At 54.0% G+C, this 19,765-nt stretch overlaps 7 protein-coding genes across 7 annotated transcripts; 4 read left to right on the forward strand and 3 right to left on the reverse strand.

Annotated features, from left to right (window-relative positions):
- Window positions 1-398: 398 nt before the first annotated feature.
- MAM_02269 (thioredoxin) lies at window positions 399-2,186 on the forward strand (the record flags this gene model as incomplete). Its single annotated transcript, XM_040821068.1, has 2 exons — window positions 399-671; window positions 729-2,186. The coding sequence occupies 2 exons, from the start codon at window positions 399-401 to the stop codon at window positions 2,184-2,186; spliced, it is 1,731 nt and encodes a 576-aa protein (XP_040681411.1).
- A 1,691-nt stretch (window positions 2,187-3,877) lies between these two features.
- On the reverse strand, window positions 3,878-4,237 carry MAM_02270 (uncharacterized protein; the record flags this gene model as incomplete). The annotated part of the gene is made up of 1 exon (XM_040821069.1): window positions 3,878-4,237. The coding sequence occupies one exon, from the start codon at window positions 4,235-4,237 to the stop codon at window positions 3,878-3,880; it is 360 nt and encodes a 119-aa protein (XP_040681412.1).
- Window positions 4,238-4,575: 338 nt separating this feature from the next.
- On the forward strand, window positions 4,576-5,706 carry MAM_02271 (CobW/HypB/UreG, nucleotide-binding domain containing protein; the record flags this gene model as incomplete). Its single annotated transcript, XM_040821070.1, has 1 exon — window positions 4,576-5,706. One exon carries the CDS (start codon window positions 4,576-4,578, stop codon window positions 5,704-5,706), a length of 1,131 nt encoding a protein of 376 aa, XP_040681413.1.
- A 241-nt stretch (window positions 5,707-5,947) lies between these two features.
- MAM_02272 (uncharacterized protein) lies at window positions 5,948-7,117 on the reverse strand (the record flags this gene model as incomplete). The annotated part of the gene is made up of 1 exon (XM_040821071.1): window positions 5,948-7,117. The coding sequence occupies one exon, from the start codon at window positions 7,115-7,117 to the stop codon at window positions 5,948-5,950; it is 1,170 nt and encodes a 389-aa protein (XP_040681414.1).
- Window positions 7,118-7,551: 434 nt separating this feature from the next.
- MAM_02273 (cation chloride cotransporter) lies at window positions 7,552-11,636 on the reverse strand (the record flags this gene model as incomplete). Its single annotated transcript, XM_040821072.1, has 6 exons — window positions 7,552-8,580; window positions 8,664-9,241; window positions 9,301-10,309; window positions 10,359-10,806; window positions 10,863-11,400; window positions 11,456-11,636. The coding sequence occupies 6 exons, from the start codon at window positions 11,634-11,636 to the stop codon at window positions 7,552-7,554; spliced, it is 3,783 nt and encodes a 1,260-aa protein (XP_040681415.1).
- A 2,418-nt stretch (window positions 11,637-14,054) lies between these two features.
- MAM_02274 (Amino acid transporter, transmembrane) lies at window positions 14,055-16,382 on the forward strand (the record flags this gene model as incomplete). The annotated part of the gene is made up of 2 exons (XM_040821073.1): window positions 14,055-16,145; window positions 16,212-16,382. The coding sequence occupies 2 exons, from the start codon at window positions 14,055-14,057 to the stop codon at window positions 16,380-16,382; spliced, it is 2,262 nt and encodes a 753-aa protein (XP_040681416.1).
- Window positions 16,383-16,999: 617 nt separating this feature from the next.
- Window positions 17,000-19,694, forward strand: MAM_02275 (FMI1 protein; the record flags this gene model as incomplete). The annotated part of the gene is made up of 3 exons (XM_040821074.1): window positions 17,000-17,185; window positions 17,305-17,897; window positions 18,533-19,694. 3 exons carry the CDS (start codon window positions 17,000-17,002, stop codon window positions 19,692-19,694), a joined length of 1,941 nt encoding a protein of 646 aa, XP_040681417.1.
- Window positions 19,695-19,765: the final 71 nt, after the last annotated feature.

Below are 19,765 nucleotides of genomic sequence, written 5' to 3' on the forward strand. Positions count from 1 at the left end.
CCTACGCGGTTAGCTGTCGATGAATTTCTTCAGACAATCAATCACAAGCCGATGCAGACCTTCGGAAGCTTCCCCGTTCACTGTTATTCTGAGCGGTGCGCGTAACGACGGAGTTTCAGAGCCGTGGCCGTGGGTCAATGGTAAGACGCGGAGTTTCGAAGCAAGTGCGGACTCAAAGACGCAACTACCCAGGTGCCTAGCTGCGTCACTGAGTGGGTGGGCGGGTGCCTGCGCTTTAAATTCCACGTACTCCGCATCAGCAGCCGCCTCCCGCGACACCCTCGAAATCAGACAAAAATGCTCAGTGGTTAACCAACCAGACCAGTACGAGTAACCAGACTACTTCAAAGTTCAGACGTCCATATCATTACGCGTCAATCGTCTGCTATCACCGCAACATGGATGTACACTTGCTGGTATACGATCTCTCTCGCGGATTGGCTCGTGAAATGTCCAGGGGCCTATTAGGCCTCCAACTCGATGCCATATACCACACCTCAATTCAGCTGAATGGCCGCGAATACGTCTATGATGGCGGTATCGTCGCCATCACACCAGGCTCGTCTCACCTCGGTCAGCCATTGGACAAGATTCACCTCGGAACCACCAATCTGCCCCTGGACATAATCGAGGAATATCTAGATTCGTTACGCACTATATTCACAGTCGAGGTATCTCACAATCACACTCGGACTATGTAGGTGACCTGACCATCTAACATCGTCCAGTCGTATGATCTGTTCCGTCATAACTGCAACAATTTCAGCGACTCGTTCGCCAACTTTCTTGTCGGCAAGGGCATTCCCGGTCACATCGTCAATATGCCACAGGCTGTATTAGACTCACCCATGGGCCGCATGTTGGTGCCTCAATTGACACAAGGAGTCAATGCAGGCAGATCAAATGGATCAATTTTTGGCCTAGAGCAAAGTTCGCAGGTTTCCAGCACAGGGACCAGGTCCCCCCGAGTTGTGCTTGTTTCTAAACTAGACGAACTTATGCGAGTGCTGGATAGCGCAAAGGACTCATGCGCCATAGTGTTTTTCACATCTGCCACTTGTGCACCATGCAACATGATGTATTCGCTGTATGATCAGCTGGCAGAAGAGTTTGGAAACCAAGCCACGTTTATCAAGGTCGACATCTCTCAACCGCAATCCATGAGTATCTCGCAACATTTCTCAGTCCGAGCGACCCCAACTTTCATCACCATGCTCAAAGGTAAGGAGGAGAATAGATGGAGCGGAGCTAATAAAGCAGCTCTGCAGAGCAAGATCCAGCTTCTTGTCCAAATGGCGCACCCATCTCATCCACACGAGAGACTACGACTGCCCACCTTCCTCGACCCGAACTCTGGGCCTGTTCTCTATTCTAAAGTGCCACCAATGGCAAAACTGGAAGCAAGGATGGGCCATGTTGCCAAGAAACCACAGATTCAGAAGCTCAAGTCCTTCTTGGAAGCACGAAGTAACTTGGGTCCTCGGGATGCCGTTCTTCCCGACCTAGAGCATCTGTCAGGCTTCATTCGCGAGTCCGTTTCGCAGCTTGCTCCTGAGGTTCTGTTCGCAGTTATTGACCTCTTTCGATGCGCGCTGTCAGATCCTCGCGTAAGCGCCTACTCCTCTGAAGAAGCAGAACACAAAACCATCAAGAGCGTCTTGAATCTCGTCAACAGCTCAGAGTCTTGTCCATACGCCCTGCGACTAGTTACAATTCAAATGGCGTGTAATATGTTTTCAACGCCGTTGTTTGTGCACGAGGTGCTGCAGCATGCTAGTCTCAGATCTGCACTGGTACAACTAGTAACCTCTAGTTTCTTGGACGATGCTCACAACAACATACGAGTGGCGGCGTCATCACTACTCTTCAACATCGCCTTGGCCAGCCGCCGAGCAAGAGATGGAGATTCTAGCGGTGGCCTCCCCGAAGAGGACCAAGTTGAGTCGGCTGCCGCGTTGGTAGAAGCTATCGCGCAAGAGGACAAGTCTGTCGAAGCACTGCAGGGCATGCTGACTGCGTTGGGCCATCTGTTCTTTGGCGTTGGCTTAGACGGCGAGCTTGCTGATCTTTTAAGAGCATTAGGTGCACAGGAAATCATATTGGCAAAGATAAAACTCTTCCCCAATGAAAGGCTTATAACAGAAGTGGGACAGGAGCTGCTAGGCAGGGGGTTACGGAAACCATAACAAGGGATGGGAGCATGGCGGCGCTCGGTACACTTGGGTGATGAAAGGTTCCACCAAGATGTTCTTTGCTCTGAATCGGCTTTGCCAGATGCTAGTCACTGTGTTACTCAACACGAGAGTTTGAGATGCGCGTGTTGCTTGATCAAGGACTTGGTAGGCACCTACGCAGGTGCTCAGGAAGGAGCCAGCCGTGTATGTGCCGACTACCCAAAGTAATGGGTAGGTACATATAACAAGTAGGTAGCCAGTCCCCTTTCCCCCTCTTCCTCGTCTTTCGTATACTAACAACTTCAGAATCCTAAGCTTGCCACCTACTGCTTCTACAGCTATTCTACATCGGAACACGCAGTAATCGATCACCCAATCACCACGAGACTTACCAGAGTCGGCCAATTCAACAAGATGCTACCTAAATACGCGATCATCATGGCAAGCTACTTCGCAACCTTGGCTCCCGCGCGTCCAGCCTCGCGCGCTGTCAGCGGGATAGAATATCCCTCCTGCGGAGGTCTAACGGACCAACCCCATGAGTGCGAGACCCAGTCGATATGCATGGACGACCCTCGAGCGCCGGACAGCTGCGGCATGGCCTGCGATCTTCCTGGTATTTGCATCCCAAGGAGTGCGGCAACTTGCCAGACCGGCAAAGAGACGTGCCCGAAGGGACAGAAGTGTTTTGGGGATTTGAGGTTTAAGTGCAAGGGGAATAATTGCCACGGACTGTGCTTGTATCCGCTTGTATCCAAAGGGGGGTGGTTCCAAGTGAAGAATGAGAGGCTGTTCCGAGGATAAGCCGGGTTGAGGACGAGGCCTCGATATGCATGACATGATGAAATTCCCCCACGAAAAGTACGATATTCCGGAAGGCTTCCCCTGTCACAAGGCACCGTCCCGGCGTACTTGGGTGGGTCAATATGCGCTGGTTGGGCTTGTGTAGGCCTGAGCCTATCATTTGAGGTAAATAAATTGTTTGCACCGAGCCTTGCAAGGATGCGAAGGTGATGCGAGTTCCATGTTCCATGTTGTGAGCACGTAACTAAATCAGGACGTGTGCTTCAGTGAGGCTGCTGCCGTGGTGGTGGTGTGTATTATTGAGCAGGTCCAACGAACCAATGAGAATCGCCATGACATATACTAACCAAAACAAGAGTAGCGTGGTCCACATCCCATCTTTATATTTTGTGCGTCGGCCACGGAATTTTCATTTCCTTTTTCCTCCTTTCTTCTGCATCAAAAAGCTACCTGAGCCGCCACGACCTTCACCCAGATCTCCCACGGTGTCGCGTTGCCTTTCCCCGACAGGGAATGGCTCAGAAGAGTAAGAACCCTTGGATATAGGAAATTTTCCGCAAGATCGTTTTCGGACGAAGCAGTAGGCGGAACAATGCCAAGAAGGGGGGACATCTCTTTCACGAATTGAACCACTCGTAGACGTGATGGACGGCGGACGTGCAACTGCCGTACAAGTGACAAGTGTGTCATAATTCCTTGCCTCGTGTCCAAGAACGACACGACGACACTATTTGCAAGCCCGGGCGGCGCGTAGGGGAGGCGGGTGACATGGGCGCTGCATCCAGGCAGCACGAGGTCGAATTTTGCGCGTACAGACGATAATGTTTCGCGCTTTAAAGGGGCACGATCAATGGCCATGTTCGCACATTCGCCGCCATTACTCACCAACCAACCCCGTCCTACTGCTTTGAATCGCCACCCGGCACCTTGCTCCGATGCTGGTCTCGAACAAATTCCTCTATTTTGCCGTCATGACGAGGTCTGTCTGGCGGGCCAGGTATCTCGGACTGATTATCTTCTCCGGGCTTCTTCCTGGGCGCGAGCACCTTGCCTGCGGCTGGGATGAACTCGGTGACTACGCTTGTTGTTAGGTAACCTTGCCAACTAGGAGGTTGTCTGGGAACATGTTGCGCACTCTTTTCCACGATTGGGTTCGGCTTTGGATCCTGGTCTCGCTCTCGCTGGTCCGCTGCCGCATGGTCCAGCTGAGTTTTGAAAGTCTCCTGTTGACGGTCGGACTCGTTGCCAGGTGATGCCATTTTGAACACCCTTGTCAACAGTGACTGAGCACTATGTTTGCCTGCAGCGATGACGGCGATGAGAGTGTGGAAAGCAAGTCGTACTTGACCAGGAGCGTGACGCGCTTCATATATTCCGATCCACGGGCCAATGGTGAGGTGGGTCATGAAGCGAGTACCGACATGACGTCAAAGCGTACGGCGTCGTCCGGGCGGAGCACCTTCTCCAATGCCAACACGGGGGGTTGATAAGATAAGCACCCAAAATCTCCCGAGATGCATCATCAGCGGGGGAGGGCAAAGCACACTCGTCGACTTGTGCTCCTCCCGGATGAAATTCTCTCTCACCTGCCGGCAAAATGGCGCCAATTCCAATCACCATCATTTCCGGGTTCCTCGGCTCGGGTAAAACGACCCTTATCCTCAACCTCGTGCCGCAGCTTCGTGCGAAGAGCTCGACGTACAGGCTGGCCCTCCTGAAGAACGAATTCGGCGACGTCGCAATCGATTCCCAACTCGCCTCGGCCTCCGCCATATCGGGTGTCCGAGAGATGCTCAACGGGTGTATTTGCTGCAACCTCGTGGGCCAGCTTGGTCCCGCGCTGGAAGAACTCGCCCGGACAGTCACGCCCGACCGCATCGTCGTCGAGACGAGCGGCTCCGCTTTCCCCGCGACGTTGGCGCTGGAAGTCAACCGCCTGGCGAGGGACACGGGCAGATACCAACTGGACGGCGTGATAAGCGTGGTTGATGTAGAGAATTGGCAGGGGTACGAAGACACGAGCTACACGGCCAAGATTCAAGCGCGGTATACAGACTTGATTGTGTTCAACAAGTGGGAGACGGCGGGAGAGGACAGATACGAAGAGTGTGTGGACAGAGTGGGTGATTTGGAGGTTGACGTGGCGAGGGTGAAGAGCGATAAAGGCTGGGTCGACATGGATCTTGTGTTTGGTGTGGACGGCGGACTGGCGAGGGCCTTGACGGAGGAAGAGGCCGTTGGAGGGCAGCACGGTCACGGGCACGGGGGCCGCGGCGACGACCACAAGCACAGCGGGGCCAATGGAGACTCCCACGGCCACCAGAATGAAGTCGAGGTGTTGTCGATCGAACTTGGGGCGCCGTCGACAGCGATATCCACCTCCAAGCTCCTCGCGTTGCTGCAAGCCGCCCCCAAGGACGAGGTGTACCGCATCAAGGCCGTCGCCACGCTGTCATCGACCCCCAAGAACTCGGACGCCGATGTGCCCCAGCCCGACGGCCACCCGGGCGGCCGCTACATTCTCAACTGGGCGTTTGGTCGATGGACGTTCACGCCCATGGGACAGGTGCAGGCGGAGCACCGGTCCAGCAACGACGTGGCGTTGCGAATGACGGTCATCCTGGCACGGCACGAGAGTAACAGGTGGAAGAAGAAGATGGAGGCCGGCGGGTATCTGGAGGCCGTGGGTGTGAACAAGGGCGAGCTGAGCATCAAGCGGATCTTGTAGACTAGACGATAGATTTGGTGACGCATCATGGCTGGCATGTGGCGCGGGGTGAGAAGACGCACAGAAACGCCCTTTTGTCAGGCAAATGGACATGGTAACGACTCTGCAACCACACACCCGTGTTTATTTCCCAAGGCCACTCCTTATACCGTCCCCTGTTCAAGCAGAAACCCTCCAAAATACCCATCTTGTACAGCGATAGCACCAACATATCAGATTGTACAAAACCACGGGCCAACATCTATATCCACTCCCAATCTCTCTGTCCTCTGTTGTGCGGCTCGACAAACTTCCCACATTGTACCTGGCGAATAAAATCCTCCTTTTTCCCCCCTGAAGGTATAGGCACAATCTTCTGTCCAAACTTGCCCGTGTCGTCAATCCACGTCCCTCTCCGGCCTCCAAACTTCCTCATGAATCTTTCCACGGTTTTCAAATCCTCAACTGAACGTCCCTGTCCTTTCTTGCACTTGCCATCGACGTCCTCGCCTGTGGTCGCAGACGGATCCCCGGGCCGTGCACCGGCGGCTGGTGCTCTCCTCGCGCCCGCACGCCCCGATGCCTCGGGTATCGGCAAGCTGTCTCTCCTGATGATCTTTCGAGGCGACAGTTTCCGCTCGGATATCGGCGTGCCGACCTCGGAGGTGCGCGCCGACGACGGCCAGCCGTCCGTCTGTTTGGCGTCCGAAGTTCTGCTTCCTCTGGTCTGCGGCGGATATCGCTCCTCGAATGTCGATGTGCTGGTTCTTCTTTGCGCGGAACAAGACGACGTGGTCGGCTTGTCCGACCTCCTGGACGAGTTTCGCGAGCTCCGGCTGCTCGTGGTCGTCGTGCTCGTGCGCTGCGACAGCGTGGCGTCGAATCTTGATCCGCTGTCCCTGGTGGTCGCCGTGCTCCCGCTGTGCCTGGTCAGCTGAAGCGGCGCAGGCAGAATCGACTCATGGCTGACGGGGTGGAAAAATGCCGCCGTCGTAGACGGGGGCGAGCCGAATGGGTTCAAGTTGGCCATGCTGCGGTACGCCTCCGGTTTCCCGGCCGTCCTTGACGCGGGACGCGTGTCATATCCCTCCGCGATACTGTAAGTGAGCTGCCTGCTGTGCACTGGCGATGTGGGAGCCGTATCAGTTGGCGAGGTGCAGTAAACACTGTCGTATTGCGTTGAGGTTCTTGAATAATAGCGCGAATTTGGTACTCTGCGTACAGGGAATCCACCGCTTGTTCGGCTGTCGACATGCCGAAGATTTGCTTTTCGTGCTTCACTAGACCTTTTTGGCCTTGATTTTTCTCTGGAATCAGGAATGTCGCCGTCGCACGTCGAATTCCGGATATCGTCTTCATACACCGACTCTCTCTCCGCTCCTGCGGATTCGCCCGTGTTGCCATCGTCAGGATACACACTCGATGCACGCATGGTTGGGCTTTCAGTATTGGAGTTTGGCCATGATATCTCTGGGAAAGGGGGGGGGATGGCGCTGCGGCCTTTGGAGAGATATGCAGTTGGCTTTCCAGGGGCTCTTTGTTTCTGTCCTGGAACGGGGGAGCAGGTGCGCGTGGCGATGAACCAAGGTGATTCACTCTTGCGAATGGGTTTTGGGAAGTTCTTTACAGCAGTTCCTCTCTCCTTTATCCAGCTGACTCTTTGTCGCGGGTCTGAGTGAGGAGGTATGAGATATGAAACCGGGTAACAAAGGATGCATGCGGTGAATATCGTCAATTTTTAGGTTAACAAAGGGGAAAATGAGCCATCTCTTTGCACCGAATGCAAGCGCTATACTACATGACAAAGAACAAAAATAGAGAGGCTGGAAGTATGCAACAAATGCGTTTGGGTAATTCGCGAACCATCTAAAGACTGACTGTGACCGTCATGGTGTTGCTCAGAACCATCAACGTGGGTGGTAGTTTGTTGCAAAAAAGTTCAACATCTGAAAGATACTGCATTGTAGACGTTTCGTCGAGGCTCGTGCCCTCAGAAGGAATAGGCAGCGTTGTCATTAAAACACTCGTCAGCTTGGAGTGCTGCCGCATGAGCTCGTTGAGAATCAAGTGCTGCGCTCGACTAGGCAGATCGTTGAATGAAAGCGTCACATTGCGTCCCGAAAAAGCCGACCCGGTATCTGCTTCACTGCCGTGGTTTGGTACGTGCCCCGTGAATGCTTCAGCGTGCTCTGGAATAACAAGGCTGACTGGATCCTGACGGTGCACGGAATATTGAGAGCCGTGTCTCGAGTGATGCCGCGAATGCGGACCCGAATGCGGCTGAGATGCTGGTGGACTTGCAAATGTAATTGTTCTCGCGCCCTCTACGCCGCTGACTTTGGTTTCAGGCAACAGACGACTTGAAAACTTGCCGAGTGAGGATTGCCTCGAGAAGGCTGGTCGTTCAGCGCCAGGCGTCGGAGGATTCGAGGCAGTGGGTGCGAAACTAAGCTTGGTGCCTTCACCTTCCGCGATGATTTTGGTTTCGGGCACTGGTCGGCTGGAGAACCGAGCAGCAGAAGACTGTCGCGAGAAATTCGGTCTCGTCGGTGTGACGGCTCCAGCTCCATCGCCAACTTTCGAGGGACTCGTAGAGCGTGATCGCTGAACACCACTGGATGGCACCCGAAGAGGGTCTAGTGTAGGGAAAGAGTCGAACTGATGAGGCCCCTTGTCTGCCCCGGGAGAGCTCGTACCCATTTCAGCAACTTCAGGGACACGCAACCCGACTGAGGCTTCGGGATTTTCTGCCAACGTCCGAGATGCTTCCATGGTGCCGTACGAGGGAACTTGTGTACTTGGATCGCCGGTTCTTGACATCCGCCCTCGCCCGGGCGTTGATGAAGGCTGCCCCGTTGCAGCACCGCTTTCTTGCGAAGGCTCGAGCAATAGACGCTGTCTCGAATTTCCCAGTTCGTCTGCCCATTCTCCGAAAAAGTCCCTGAAACCCACTTCGAATTCTCCATCGTCAATAGAACCTTCCACATCTGTATCAGAGTCTGGGTTGATTCGGGCTCCTGCAGAACTTCATCATTGATATGTGTCGTGTGAATCCCCATGCTGACTCCGAGCTTTGAGAGCGTGGCGATGTCTGGCTTCCTGGGCATCTCTGCAACTTCGGCCATGCTCTGACGGCGCGCATTGCCCGCATCATCGTGGGGATTATATGCACCAGGTCTCGCACTGGTTGAATCCAGAAACTGGGCCAGTTGCGAAAGCTCTTGGCTCGAGGAGAGCTCCTCGGTCCGCCTGCGGAGCATCTGCAAGTCCTCCCACCATTCCTCATCCTTGAGAGCCTCGCCAACAATGATTTCGGCATCAATGTCGTCGGTACTTCCATTGACAATGAGCTCATATGTGTTGAGATGACCAGACGCCAAATAGAATACGAGAACCTGCGCGTCGATTCGTAGCTTCTCTAGGAGAGCCTGGACTCTAGCTCTCTCCTCGTCGACTTCATGCGCATACTCCACAAACACCAAAACACGCAGGGCAAACACTCTTTGCCAGGCTTGTACGCTGCGCAAAATATGCCCCAGTTGTAAGATGAGGGTGTCTGCAAGTATTAGTCTACGCGAGATTTCCTCTTGGTTTTGAACGACTGTGGCGACTAACACGTGTCAAAATTTGTCGTAAGCACATTCTTGCCATCCGAAGACAGCTCAGCAGACATTTGGATGGGCCACAGATCGATGTACTTTTTGGAATTGGATCCATCGTGCTGTGGCGTCTCCAGCTTGTCGAACCCGTGGGCTATGGCAACGTTGAGTCTATACTTCAACGCAAGATCCTCCAACATGATCATGTAGTCAGTGGGGGATACCATGCCCTCGGTCCGAATGACATCGGTGGGCAGGGTCCCCTCGAGTAGCTGTGCAGACGTATCTCGACGCCCACGCCTGGCGATATTGCCGGACGATTTTGACCTGCGTCTCGTCTTGTCGGCTGGAGATGCAGGCACATCCGGAATGGGCATCGTGGGGTTTGATTTCCGCAGGTCATCCATGTTATAGAATCCCAAGACTGCAACATTTGGACGCATGCCACCGAGGCCGGCTGCAAGAACCAAGTTGCGAACCCCCCAAGTGATTGAGGGAGACATGGTAAGCTGGACAAAGGCCTTGATTCTTGAAAACTCGGAAATATATCGTGTCCAAGCCTGTTGCTGCAGCCGGGCCTCATGCACCCCAGAGTTGAAGTCGTCTGTTACGATCACATGGCCCAAAATGTAAAGAGACCCCTTCTTCATGGAATTGCAAAACTGTATCAACCGCGTCTGGCGTCGGGGGTTGTTGATGAGAAGAATGATGTGTGGTCGCCAAAACTTGATGTGTTCTGGCTTCAGCCGCAGCAGGTACTTTCGCACTTGATGGTAGATGAGATTCTGCGACACATCGCCCCATCGCTTGGGCGGACACAAGTAGTGGATGAGTAGAAAGACGAAAACAAGCACGCAAATAGCAATTGCTGCGTAGGTCTCGTCAATAAAGAACATGGCCGCAGCAGACAGAAGACTACCGATGCACGCCGTCTGCCAGTTGAAGAGCTTGAAACTGGGCCGAAAGTTTGGGGCCGATCCAATTTTGAGGAGGAAGCAAGCAAGATTCATGACGAAAAAGGTCATCTGATAAATGATGAGCGCCAACCGACATGCCCAACGTTCCAGCACTCACCTGGTAGCCCATGGAGATGAAGGTCGCAATCTGGTTCAAATCCGCGAGGAGGGCAACTTGCGCAATAGCGTATGTGAGAAAAACAGCAAAGATGGGTTCATCAGCCTTCTTGGTCCCTCTGCCAAAGATGGAAAGTCCAGGCAGTAACTTGTCTCTCGCCAGTGCCTGGAACAGTTTGGCAGAGCCCATGATGCCCATGAGGGCGGAGAAAAAGGTCACTGAACATTCTCCGGCGAAGATGACAGCCGCCGACAGGCTCGTCACAGACATGATGTTGTCGTTGGCGAGCAAGGAGGCCCGAGAGATGGTGCAGGCCATGGAGAGAATCACGACAAAGTAGACAACAAAGGTCGTGAGCATGGCCCATAGTGTGCCCTTGGGGACGGCCTTGCTTGGGTTTTTTAAATCCCCCGACATGGATGCACCCGCAAATATACCCGAAGTAGCGCTGAGAGTGGTCAGAAATGCGATGTATACCTACACACGCAAAAAATATATACGCACGGGAACGTTATGCCAAACAAGTCTCGGAACGTTGTCAGCCCCTGGTAGACATGCTCGTCGAAACTCGGTAAAAGGTTGCTGGCAAGAGTATTGAGACTGAGCCCCGTGTACACAATGCCAGCATCGTCGTCTCGGAACGGGGCCTTGAAGATGGCTGACAGCGGAACACTCAGCACAGCTGCCGTCAAGATAGCCAACAATAAATTAGAGGCCTTTGAAAAAGTAGCTGATCCCAAAAGGCACATGGAAGTGGACATGACCAACGCTGCCGTCTGCAAGCCATACCCTGTCCAATATCCGCGTGGAAATTCGGGTCCAACATTGAGCCGAATGCAGTCGATTAAACCAACAATGTTCATGGCAGCATTGAGCGCTTGAGCCAAGAAGAACAAAATCCCAATGGAACCTCCGAATTCGGGGCCGAGTGATCTCGAGATCAGATAGTATGCGCCCCCGCCCTTGACCTCGCCATTGGAGGCAATGGCTGACAGGGACAATGTGGTCAAAAGATCGACACAGTAGGCTGTGGCCAACAGTCCTAGGCTTGGTTAACAAGACGATTTCCGAGGAGGGCGAGGGGGGTTGTCGTATACCCATGATTCCAAGAAACCCGACCTGTCCCAGAATGAGCCCAAACCGCAGAAACATGAGAATGCTCATAATGTTCAGGCATACGGGGATGTACACGCCAGAAACCAAGCCCAGCTTGGAGCTCTTCTTACCATCCACGGCCAAGGCCAAGGGGTCGCCCTTGTTGTCGGGCGGTGCAGGCATCGCGGGCGCTGTATTGAGAGACGGGAGCGGAGAGGGCGCGAAAGGGGGCAGAACATGCCCATCCGGTGATGACGGCCTCCACAGCACTGAACAGCCTCTGCTTACAGATAGTTGCCAGCCGACGACACGGAGACATCACAGGTCCAGCTCGATGCCAGCCCTTGGGCGGTGTGGCGATGACTGCAAACGTCTAGCGAGCGAAGAAAAGAGGCGGTCGCGCTTCCGTCCTCGAGCGCGAGACTTGTTGGCAAGTCTATCAAGACCAGACCTCAGCAGCGACTGGAGGCCGTGAAAGTGCGGAGGTGTCTTCAGTCGTCAGACGTCTGTGGCGTCTGCGGTCCATAGAGGCCCATATCCGCCGACGACGACGGCCAGGGCAACGGCAACCACGGCAGTCTTGGCTTGAGTTGCGGTCACGAGCCAGTCGTGTAACAACAGCTCAAGGGAGCACAGAAAGCACTTGAAGCTTGGACGCTGGCGGCCTTGACGCTTTGTTGGGATGATCAACTCATCAATGTCTGGTCCGAACCTTGCACGGAGCGACCTCAGCACACTTAAGTACGTTTCGCTACATAACTACTGTGATGCTGTGAGACAGGATATAGTTAGCTGATGACGGGCGACTCTGCCTGCCCAGGTCAGGTAGGCAACGACGGTGTGCTCTCAACTTATCAACCATGCGCACGGACTCCGGAGTATCGAGCAACAAGGAGGACCCCGTACTGAGGAGTGCCCCATCGTGCTTGGCTCTTGAAGCGTGACCTTACTTTCCCCGCGTTGGCGTGGGATCGGCCGGTTCGTGATAAGAAGCTTGCGTCGGGGTTGGTATAGGTGTCGCGTCACGCCGGCGCCCCCAGATTCATGTAGCCACTCACATTCTAAGCCACATGAGCATCACGGACCGTCGGGTACGGAGTACGGAGCACGGCTGTGCGCATCAGGTTCCGTCACTCGTTGGTGTCGGGGCAAGCGCTTGTACAGGAGTAATTCAGCAACCAGCAGACTCGGAACACGCCTGATCGTGGCTAACAATTTGACGAGCTACAAGCTGCAAGATCGGTAACCTTGGTGATGGACAGTATGTCTGACAAGCTGGTCAGCGGCTGACAGGCCAACTCGAATCATCATGGCCAAAGGCACATGCCCAAAGCCTTGACAGTTGTACAAAAGCTGCGTAGACGAACGAGTCGTGTCGGTGCCAACAGCTACAGATCGAGCGCCGTCCGCATCCAACTTGTTCAAAAAAAAAAAAAAAAAAAAAAAAAAGGTTTTACCGGCTTATCGCCAGCCAATCAATCCCGCACACGAGGAAACATTGCCCCACGGATTAACGGAGCACCACTTGAAGCCCTCTGCTAGAAATGGACTGCACCCACGAAGTTTATCAAGTCTTCACAGCCAACAGTTGACAATTATAGTTCGATCCTCTGTCAACAAAGGCCACCAAAGGTCAGCGATATCTCCCGGCCCGTATCCATCACAGACGATGCACCTGGGCGATCGATACTGCATGTGCACTGTGAAAGTGGAAGCCAAATAAATGTGTGCGTGGGATGGATATTGATGCGAACGGTATGGAGTACTTCGAGACATGTACATTGTAACAGTAGTACTATACGCATTGTGATGCGTTTTCGGAACAATGGCCAAGTGAACCAGTGACTCATCAAAAATACCTCCGGAGTTAAGACGACATGACCGCTTGCACCCTCTCGAGAATTTGGCGAGCTGCCAGTTTTGGTATCTCACGGCACTAATGAATTGTGCCCGAGCTGTCTGTCCGCCGGCCTCACTGGCGCTCCGCGAGGTTCATCATATTGCCTGCCAGCACTTGACCTGGATGTTCATTGTCAATGTAATAAAGTCACCGAGTACTCACTCTGCCCGATGAATGAATTTGATGTTGCGAGACATTCGACATTGGCCGACACGGCAAGACGGAGCCTTGGGACCCGTTCGCGGTGGGCTGGTGGACAATTTTAATCTGGTTCAGCGAGCGTCCGCCTCTCGGGTGTTGGCCCGATGGTCCCCTCACCCCCGGTCCCTCTCAAAGACCCCAGCTCCAGTCTCCCAGAAAAGTGCTGTCATGTCCACCACCACCACACCAACACCTTCTCAACAGAGGCTCAGTCAGCTGAGGCCACGACACGACCATTTCGAGGCCTCGATTTCCATTCTGCCCACCCCATTCCCCGGCCCGCGACGTCGACAACCTCCTTGGGAACCTACCTCGCCCAGGTGCCTTGGCGTCTTGCCTCTGCTGTCCGCCTCGCCGCCCGCTCTTCGCCCTCGTCCCCCCGTGCTCATCAACAATTTGAAACAAACCCAGCGGACGGCACCCGACGCGAAATGCAATAAGAACCCCTCGCCGCCCAATCCTCAACCCAGCCGCCTCCTTCCGAGCACTTTGCCAACGACATGTCTCTACCCAAGGACACCCTCAACCCGGACCCGGGGCTGTCGTCGCCGTTCCCCGGCCAGCCTCGCCCCTTCTCTTCGTCTCTTCCTCGAGAGGAGCTGACTGCTCGTCTTGCCGAGCCCGTTCTCCCAACCCCACCACCTGCTCGAGGGGCTTCTCCTGTTCCCGGAGGCGACGCACTACAGGCGACCGAAGCTCCCTTTATTGGCGGGAGCTCTACTCAAGGCCCTGGCGTCTCTGCCTTGGCTGCCGCTCTTTCAAACTCTCTGGGGCAGTCACCGCCTCGTCACGGCACGCCGGCGGCTCGAGTCGGTACTCCTCCACGGTCCCAATCTCCCGCCGTCTTCGCTCGAGCAGACACACCTACGCATTGTGGCTCTTTTGAATCAAGGTCCCGCGTCGGCCCCGGCAGCGCCACCGGTCCATATGAAGATCATGAAATCGTAAAGCGACACTTGGTGCAGCCCAGTGATGCGGAGAACCCGCCTTCAGAAGACTCGTCTCCTGTGGGAACTGTAAAGGGCAAGCAACCCACAGATGTTGTGGCGGGCAAAGTCAATGGCGAAGAATTCTCCAGTTTACAGCTGCAGGGCGGCGACGTTACCCGCGGTATTTACAAATGGACAGAACAGGCAGAAGCGAAGAGCAAGCTCAATCGCAGCAAAAGCTTTGATCACATGCGGCCTGAACCCGAGGAGGAAGTCACGGATATTAGCACCATCAAGGTTCCCGGCGGATTCAGGCGTGATCACCTACGAAGGCGGGCTTTCAGTCCAAGTGGACAACAAGCCGAGCAGGGCGGCAGCGGAGTCGGCTCCCCTGGAACGCTTGACCAACCTAGGTTGTTTACCTCGAGCTTCCTTGAGTTTCTGTCCATCTATGGCCACTTTGCCGGCGAGGAACTTGAAGAAGACGATGAAAATCTGGGACCAAACGAAATCTGGGACTCGGGAGAAGATCGCGACGGCCGAGATGAGGAGCCGACCGAAGATAGCGCCCTCTTGGGCCCTTCAAAGAAGAGGCGGAAGAGAAAGGCACGCGGTGGCAGCGGCAAGAACAGTCCCATGAATGCTGCACTGCTGTTGTTGAAGTCCTTTGTGGGTACAGGGGTCCTGTTTCTGCCCCGAGCCTACCTGAACGGCGGAATGCTCTTCAGCAACCTCGTATTGCTGTTTGTCAGCGTTCTTAGCTACTACTGTTTTGTCCTTTTGGTGACGACGCGCTTGAACGTCGAGGGCTCGTTTGGCGACATGGGCGGTATATTGTACGGCAAGTGGATGCGGAGTCTGATTCTGGGCTCGATTGTCATCAGCCAGATCGGCTTCGTAGCTGCTTACACCGTCTTTACTGCCCAAAATCTCCAGGCTTTTATCCACGCGGTATCCGACTGCAAGGCGTCAATCACCATCCCATTGCTTATTCTCATGCAGACGGCCATTTTCCTCCCATTCTCCCTTCTACGTGATATCGGAAAGCTGGGGTTCACAGCCCTCATTGCCGATGCGTTCATCATGGTCGGTCTGGCATACCTGTTTTACTACGACATCATTACGCTCAACGCAAATGGTCTGGCAGATGTCATCATGTTTAACCAGAAGGATTGGACCCTGTTCATCGGGACCGCCATTTTCACATTTGAAGGCATCGGCCTCATCATCCCCATCCAGGAATCGATGAAGCATCCTACAAAGTTCCCTCGCGTTCTCTTTCTCGTCATGATTATCATCACAGTTCTTTTCACAGTCATGGGGGCGGTTTCATATGCCGCCTACGGATCCAAGACTGAAACCGTTGTTCTGCTCAATCTGCCACAGGACGACAAGTTCGTCAACGGAGTACAGATGTTGTACTCTTGTGCTATTTTGCTCTCAACACCGCTACAGATATTCCCTGCCATTCGTATCATCGAGACGGAGCTGTTCACCCGTAGCGGCAAGTACAACCCTTGGATCAAGTGGAAGAAGAATGTGTTCCGGTTTTTCATGGTGATGCTCTGCTCTGCGATTGCGTGGGGAGGTGCGAACCACCTTGACAAGTTTGTTGCCCTGGTTGGCAACTTTGCATGTATTCCACTGGTGTACATTTACCCCGTGAGTCAAGCTCAAGCTCCGTGACCGCCATGGCCATGGCTCTTCGTCAGTGTTAACCTTGAGTAGCCCCTTTTGCATTACAAGGCAGTTGCTCGAACTAGATGGTGGAGAATTTCCGACATTATCCTATGCATATTTGGTTTCGTCGCAATGGCATACACCACTGCGTTGACCATTATGAGCTGGGCGACTTCTGAACCCCCGAGCCCAGGATACTGTGACCGGAAGGGACCGTAGAGATTCAGAGCGTGCGGCCACTGCAAGCAACAGGATGGTGTTTCTGTCCGTATCCGCGATGAAACTTTTGAGCATTGGCGACTTTGTGGTTATCTTTTTATTTATTTTCTATTGGGACAGTGTACAGGCAGCGCCCTTGGGGGTTAGAATTGCATACGTCGTAGAGACGGAGACACTAGTAGATATTCAAGACATGCGGCTCAGGGCCGGAAATTGATACATACTCTCACATCGTACATGGCATTGTTTCCAATTTCCAAGTTTGGCAACTACCAGTTGTATATCTTACACACTTGACGTTTTGGCGCGACCCCCGGTGAATTGTTTGCATGCCGTGGTGGAGACTATTTCTGTCAATCGACCTTCTGCTCTGGGGTGCTCGGAGACCGAGCTGACCGCGGCTGACAAGCGTATAAACTCGCCTTCATCGACCCATCGATATCACAAATGTCCCCAAACCCATCATGTCAATCCCCACGGCGTTGCGCTCCCCCGTCCGTCTGCCGCGTCACGTCCCCCGTTCCAACACCCGCTCATTTGCGACGCGGCAACCCCCCCCGTTCCCTACCGTGTCGTCATGTCCATCGCCAACCTGTGGCTGCGCTGCTACGCCTGCCATGCCCAAGGGTTTCGACATTGACTTCAAGAGTAATTTGAATGGAGCGATCCCGGGGTATGCGGAACAGGTGCTTGTTTGTACGGGGCGGGACGACTGGCCGTCGAGGATAGAGGACGAGTTTGACGGCGATAATTTGGCGGCAGATTTGAAAGAGTTGTTCGGTAGGGGAGGGAGGTATAGTGACGTGAGTCTCTGTCTTTTCCCATCTTCTCAGCCCTCGTCCGCACTTCTACCTGCACCGTCGATTTCAGTCTTGGATCTTTGTTGGTCTTCTTCACGCGCGACGCACGCTGACAAAAACAGCCCTTCCACCACATATCCGTCGTCAACTCGTCGTTCCCGTCATCCGTACCTCCTCGCCCCGAACTCCATTGCACGTCAGCCTACCTCCTCCCCTCGTTCAAGTACATCCCCTTCCTGCCCCGAATCTCCTTCGACAGCGTCGAGGCCCTCGCTAAAGGATTCCTGCTTCCTGAGAAGCTGCACTCTGCTCACGATGGCCTGTCGCCCATTCACCGGGACAGGCTGACGCGCAAAGCGGCGTATCAAGGCCTGTTGCCTGGCGTCCGAGACGTCGGCGACGTTTTGGTCCTGATTTGCGGTCACGGAGGGCGGGACGCCAGATGCGGCATCATGGGGCCGGTCCTGAGGGACGAGTTCGAGGAGAAACTTGCGCGAGAAGACTTCAACGTCCTCACTTCCCCCGTGGAGGTGGATCTCACGATTGGGGACGCGGCAGGGATGGAGGGCGCGGTTCCAAGGAAGAACGTTGCTAGGGTGGGACTGATAAGTCACATTGGAGGACACAAATTCGCTGGAAATGTGATTGTGTATATTCCCCCCGGTCACGAGGTGCGAGGAGGCGGACCGCATCCGCTCGCGGGCTGTGGCATTTGGTATGGGAGGGTTGAACCGAGGCACGTGGAGGGATTGATGGCGGAAACTGTCTTGAGGGGAAACGTGGTGAAGGATATGTTCAGGGGAGGGCTGGACGCCAAGAGGCGGATGTTAAGGTTGTGACGGAGCGGGCTCGGGACATTAGAATAGAGTGTATCCCAGACGCTCGTGTATGATTGAAAGGTTTTTCATAATGTAATTGTAACGAAATTTCTAATTCAAATAGAATTGTTGAATTTTTGCTTTTTTTTCAAATCACCTTCCTTCAATAACGGCGGCTTTACTCCGTACAGAACTCGCAGATATTTTGTCCACTGGTTTTGGTGTTTTGAAATTCAGCGCCTCGACGCACGTGACCCATGAGGAGGGTATCGCGAATTTCGCCCGTCCCAGCTTGGATTTGAAGAAGAAGAAGAAGAAGAAAAGTTATACCAAGACAACAAACGTCATGTACAGATAGCATCTGCTCTCTTGGGAACGACTGCGGTGCGTATATTCTTCTTCTTTTCTGGCAGTGCTCAGCTTTTCTGGGGGGTTTTTTTTATTCTTTTCGCCGCCCTTCTCAAAATATGGCATCGCCGCTCCGTATTGCCTTTCGGCCAACGTGCAAATGGACACAAAAACACCTCCTCAGTCAATCGTACGCCTCAGTACCGGCAAGGTCCAAACGCTGTCATCACACCACTCACGCCCACAGAGAAGCTCGTGTTTTGGCTTCCACTCTCATCGGTATCGGCCTCATCGGCACAGCGTCATATTACGTCCTCGCGCCGACAAGCCACAAAAGCCTCAACCGCGATACATTCATTCCTTATACCATCACATCCCGCCAACCCATCTCTCCTACCTCTGTCGTCTTCACCGTCTCCCCGCACGGATCTGATCCTTCACTACCATACTTGCTCCCCAATTCAAAGACGTCAAAGTATCCTCTTTGGTCAGTCGAGTTCAAACAGCCAGAGGTCCAAATCGCCAGGCACTACACTCCTCTCCCGCCAACAGATGGGGAAAACACCGAGGACGGCTCCCTTAGTTTCTACCTTCGTGCTGTAGGGGGTGGAGAAATGTCAAACTACTTGAATAAGCTCAGCGTCGGACAGGATGTCTACCTCCGAGGACCTCATGCGGGGTTCGACGTCTTGCAAAGGCTAGGAGAGCAGAAGAATGTGGTGTTCCTGGCCGGGGGCACCGGAGTGGTTCCCGGCATGCAGGTTGCCACGGCTGTTCTGGAGAGGGGCACTGCGTCGAGTGTGAAGTTGCTATGGGCTGTGAGGAGGAGGGAAGAGCTGCAACGATGTTGTGGACAAAGCTCTGCGACGCCTTGGTGGAAATTTTTCAGCGCTGCTGCGCCGATCGAGTTGAGTGCCGAGGTGGAACAACCAAGTGCAATGGGCAAGCGGCTCGCGCAGATGAAGGCCAAGTACGGGGAGCGACTTAGCATCCGCGTGGCAGTAGATGAGGAACGTGTCAAGTTCACGGAGAAAGACATGGAAGACGCACTGGCTGCTGGTGGTCCTACTCTGTCAAGTCCAGGCTGCCAGCTTCATGATCAACGTCTTCATGTACAAGCGTCCGAGTTTGAAGAACTCAGTGCGGAGTGTCACTGTGCGGCCGGTAACGATTCCGGGAAGAATCTGCTCATGGTTTCGGGCCCAGCTGGATTCGTCGCACATTACGCTGGAGATAAGGCATGGCTCGGGGGAGTGCTGACGCAGGGAGCGGTAGGTGGTGTTGCTGGCATGTTGCAACGGAGGAATCCTACTTTAGCCAACGATTGGCTTGTGTTGAAGCTATAACGACCCATCACCGGATATACACCATATGACACCTCAAATACAACGTGGACTTGGTAACAGCTACGAGAAAT

Source organism: Metarhizium album (genome assembly GCF_000804445.1).
Source record: "Metarhizium album ARSEF 1941 chromosome Unknown scaffold_3, whole genome shotgun sequence".
Lineage (NCBI taxonomy): Eukaryota > Fungi > Ascomycota > Sordariomycetes > Hypocreales > Clavicipitaceae > Metarhizium > Metarhizium album.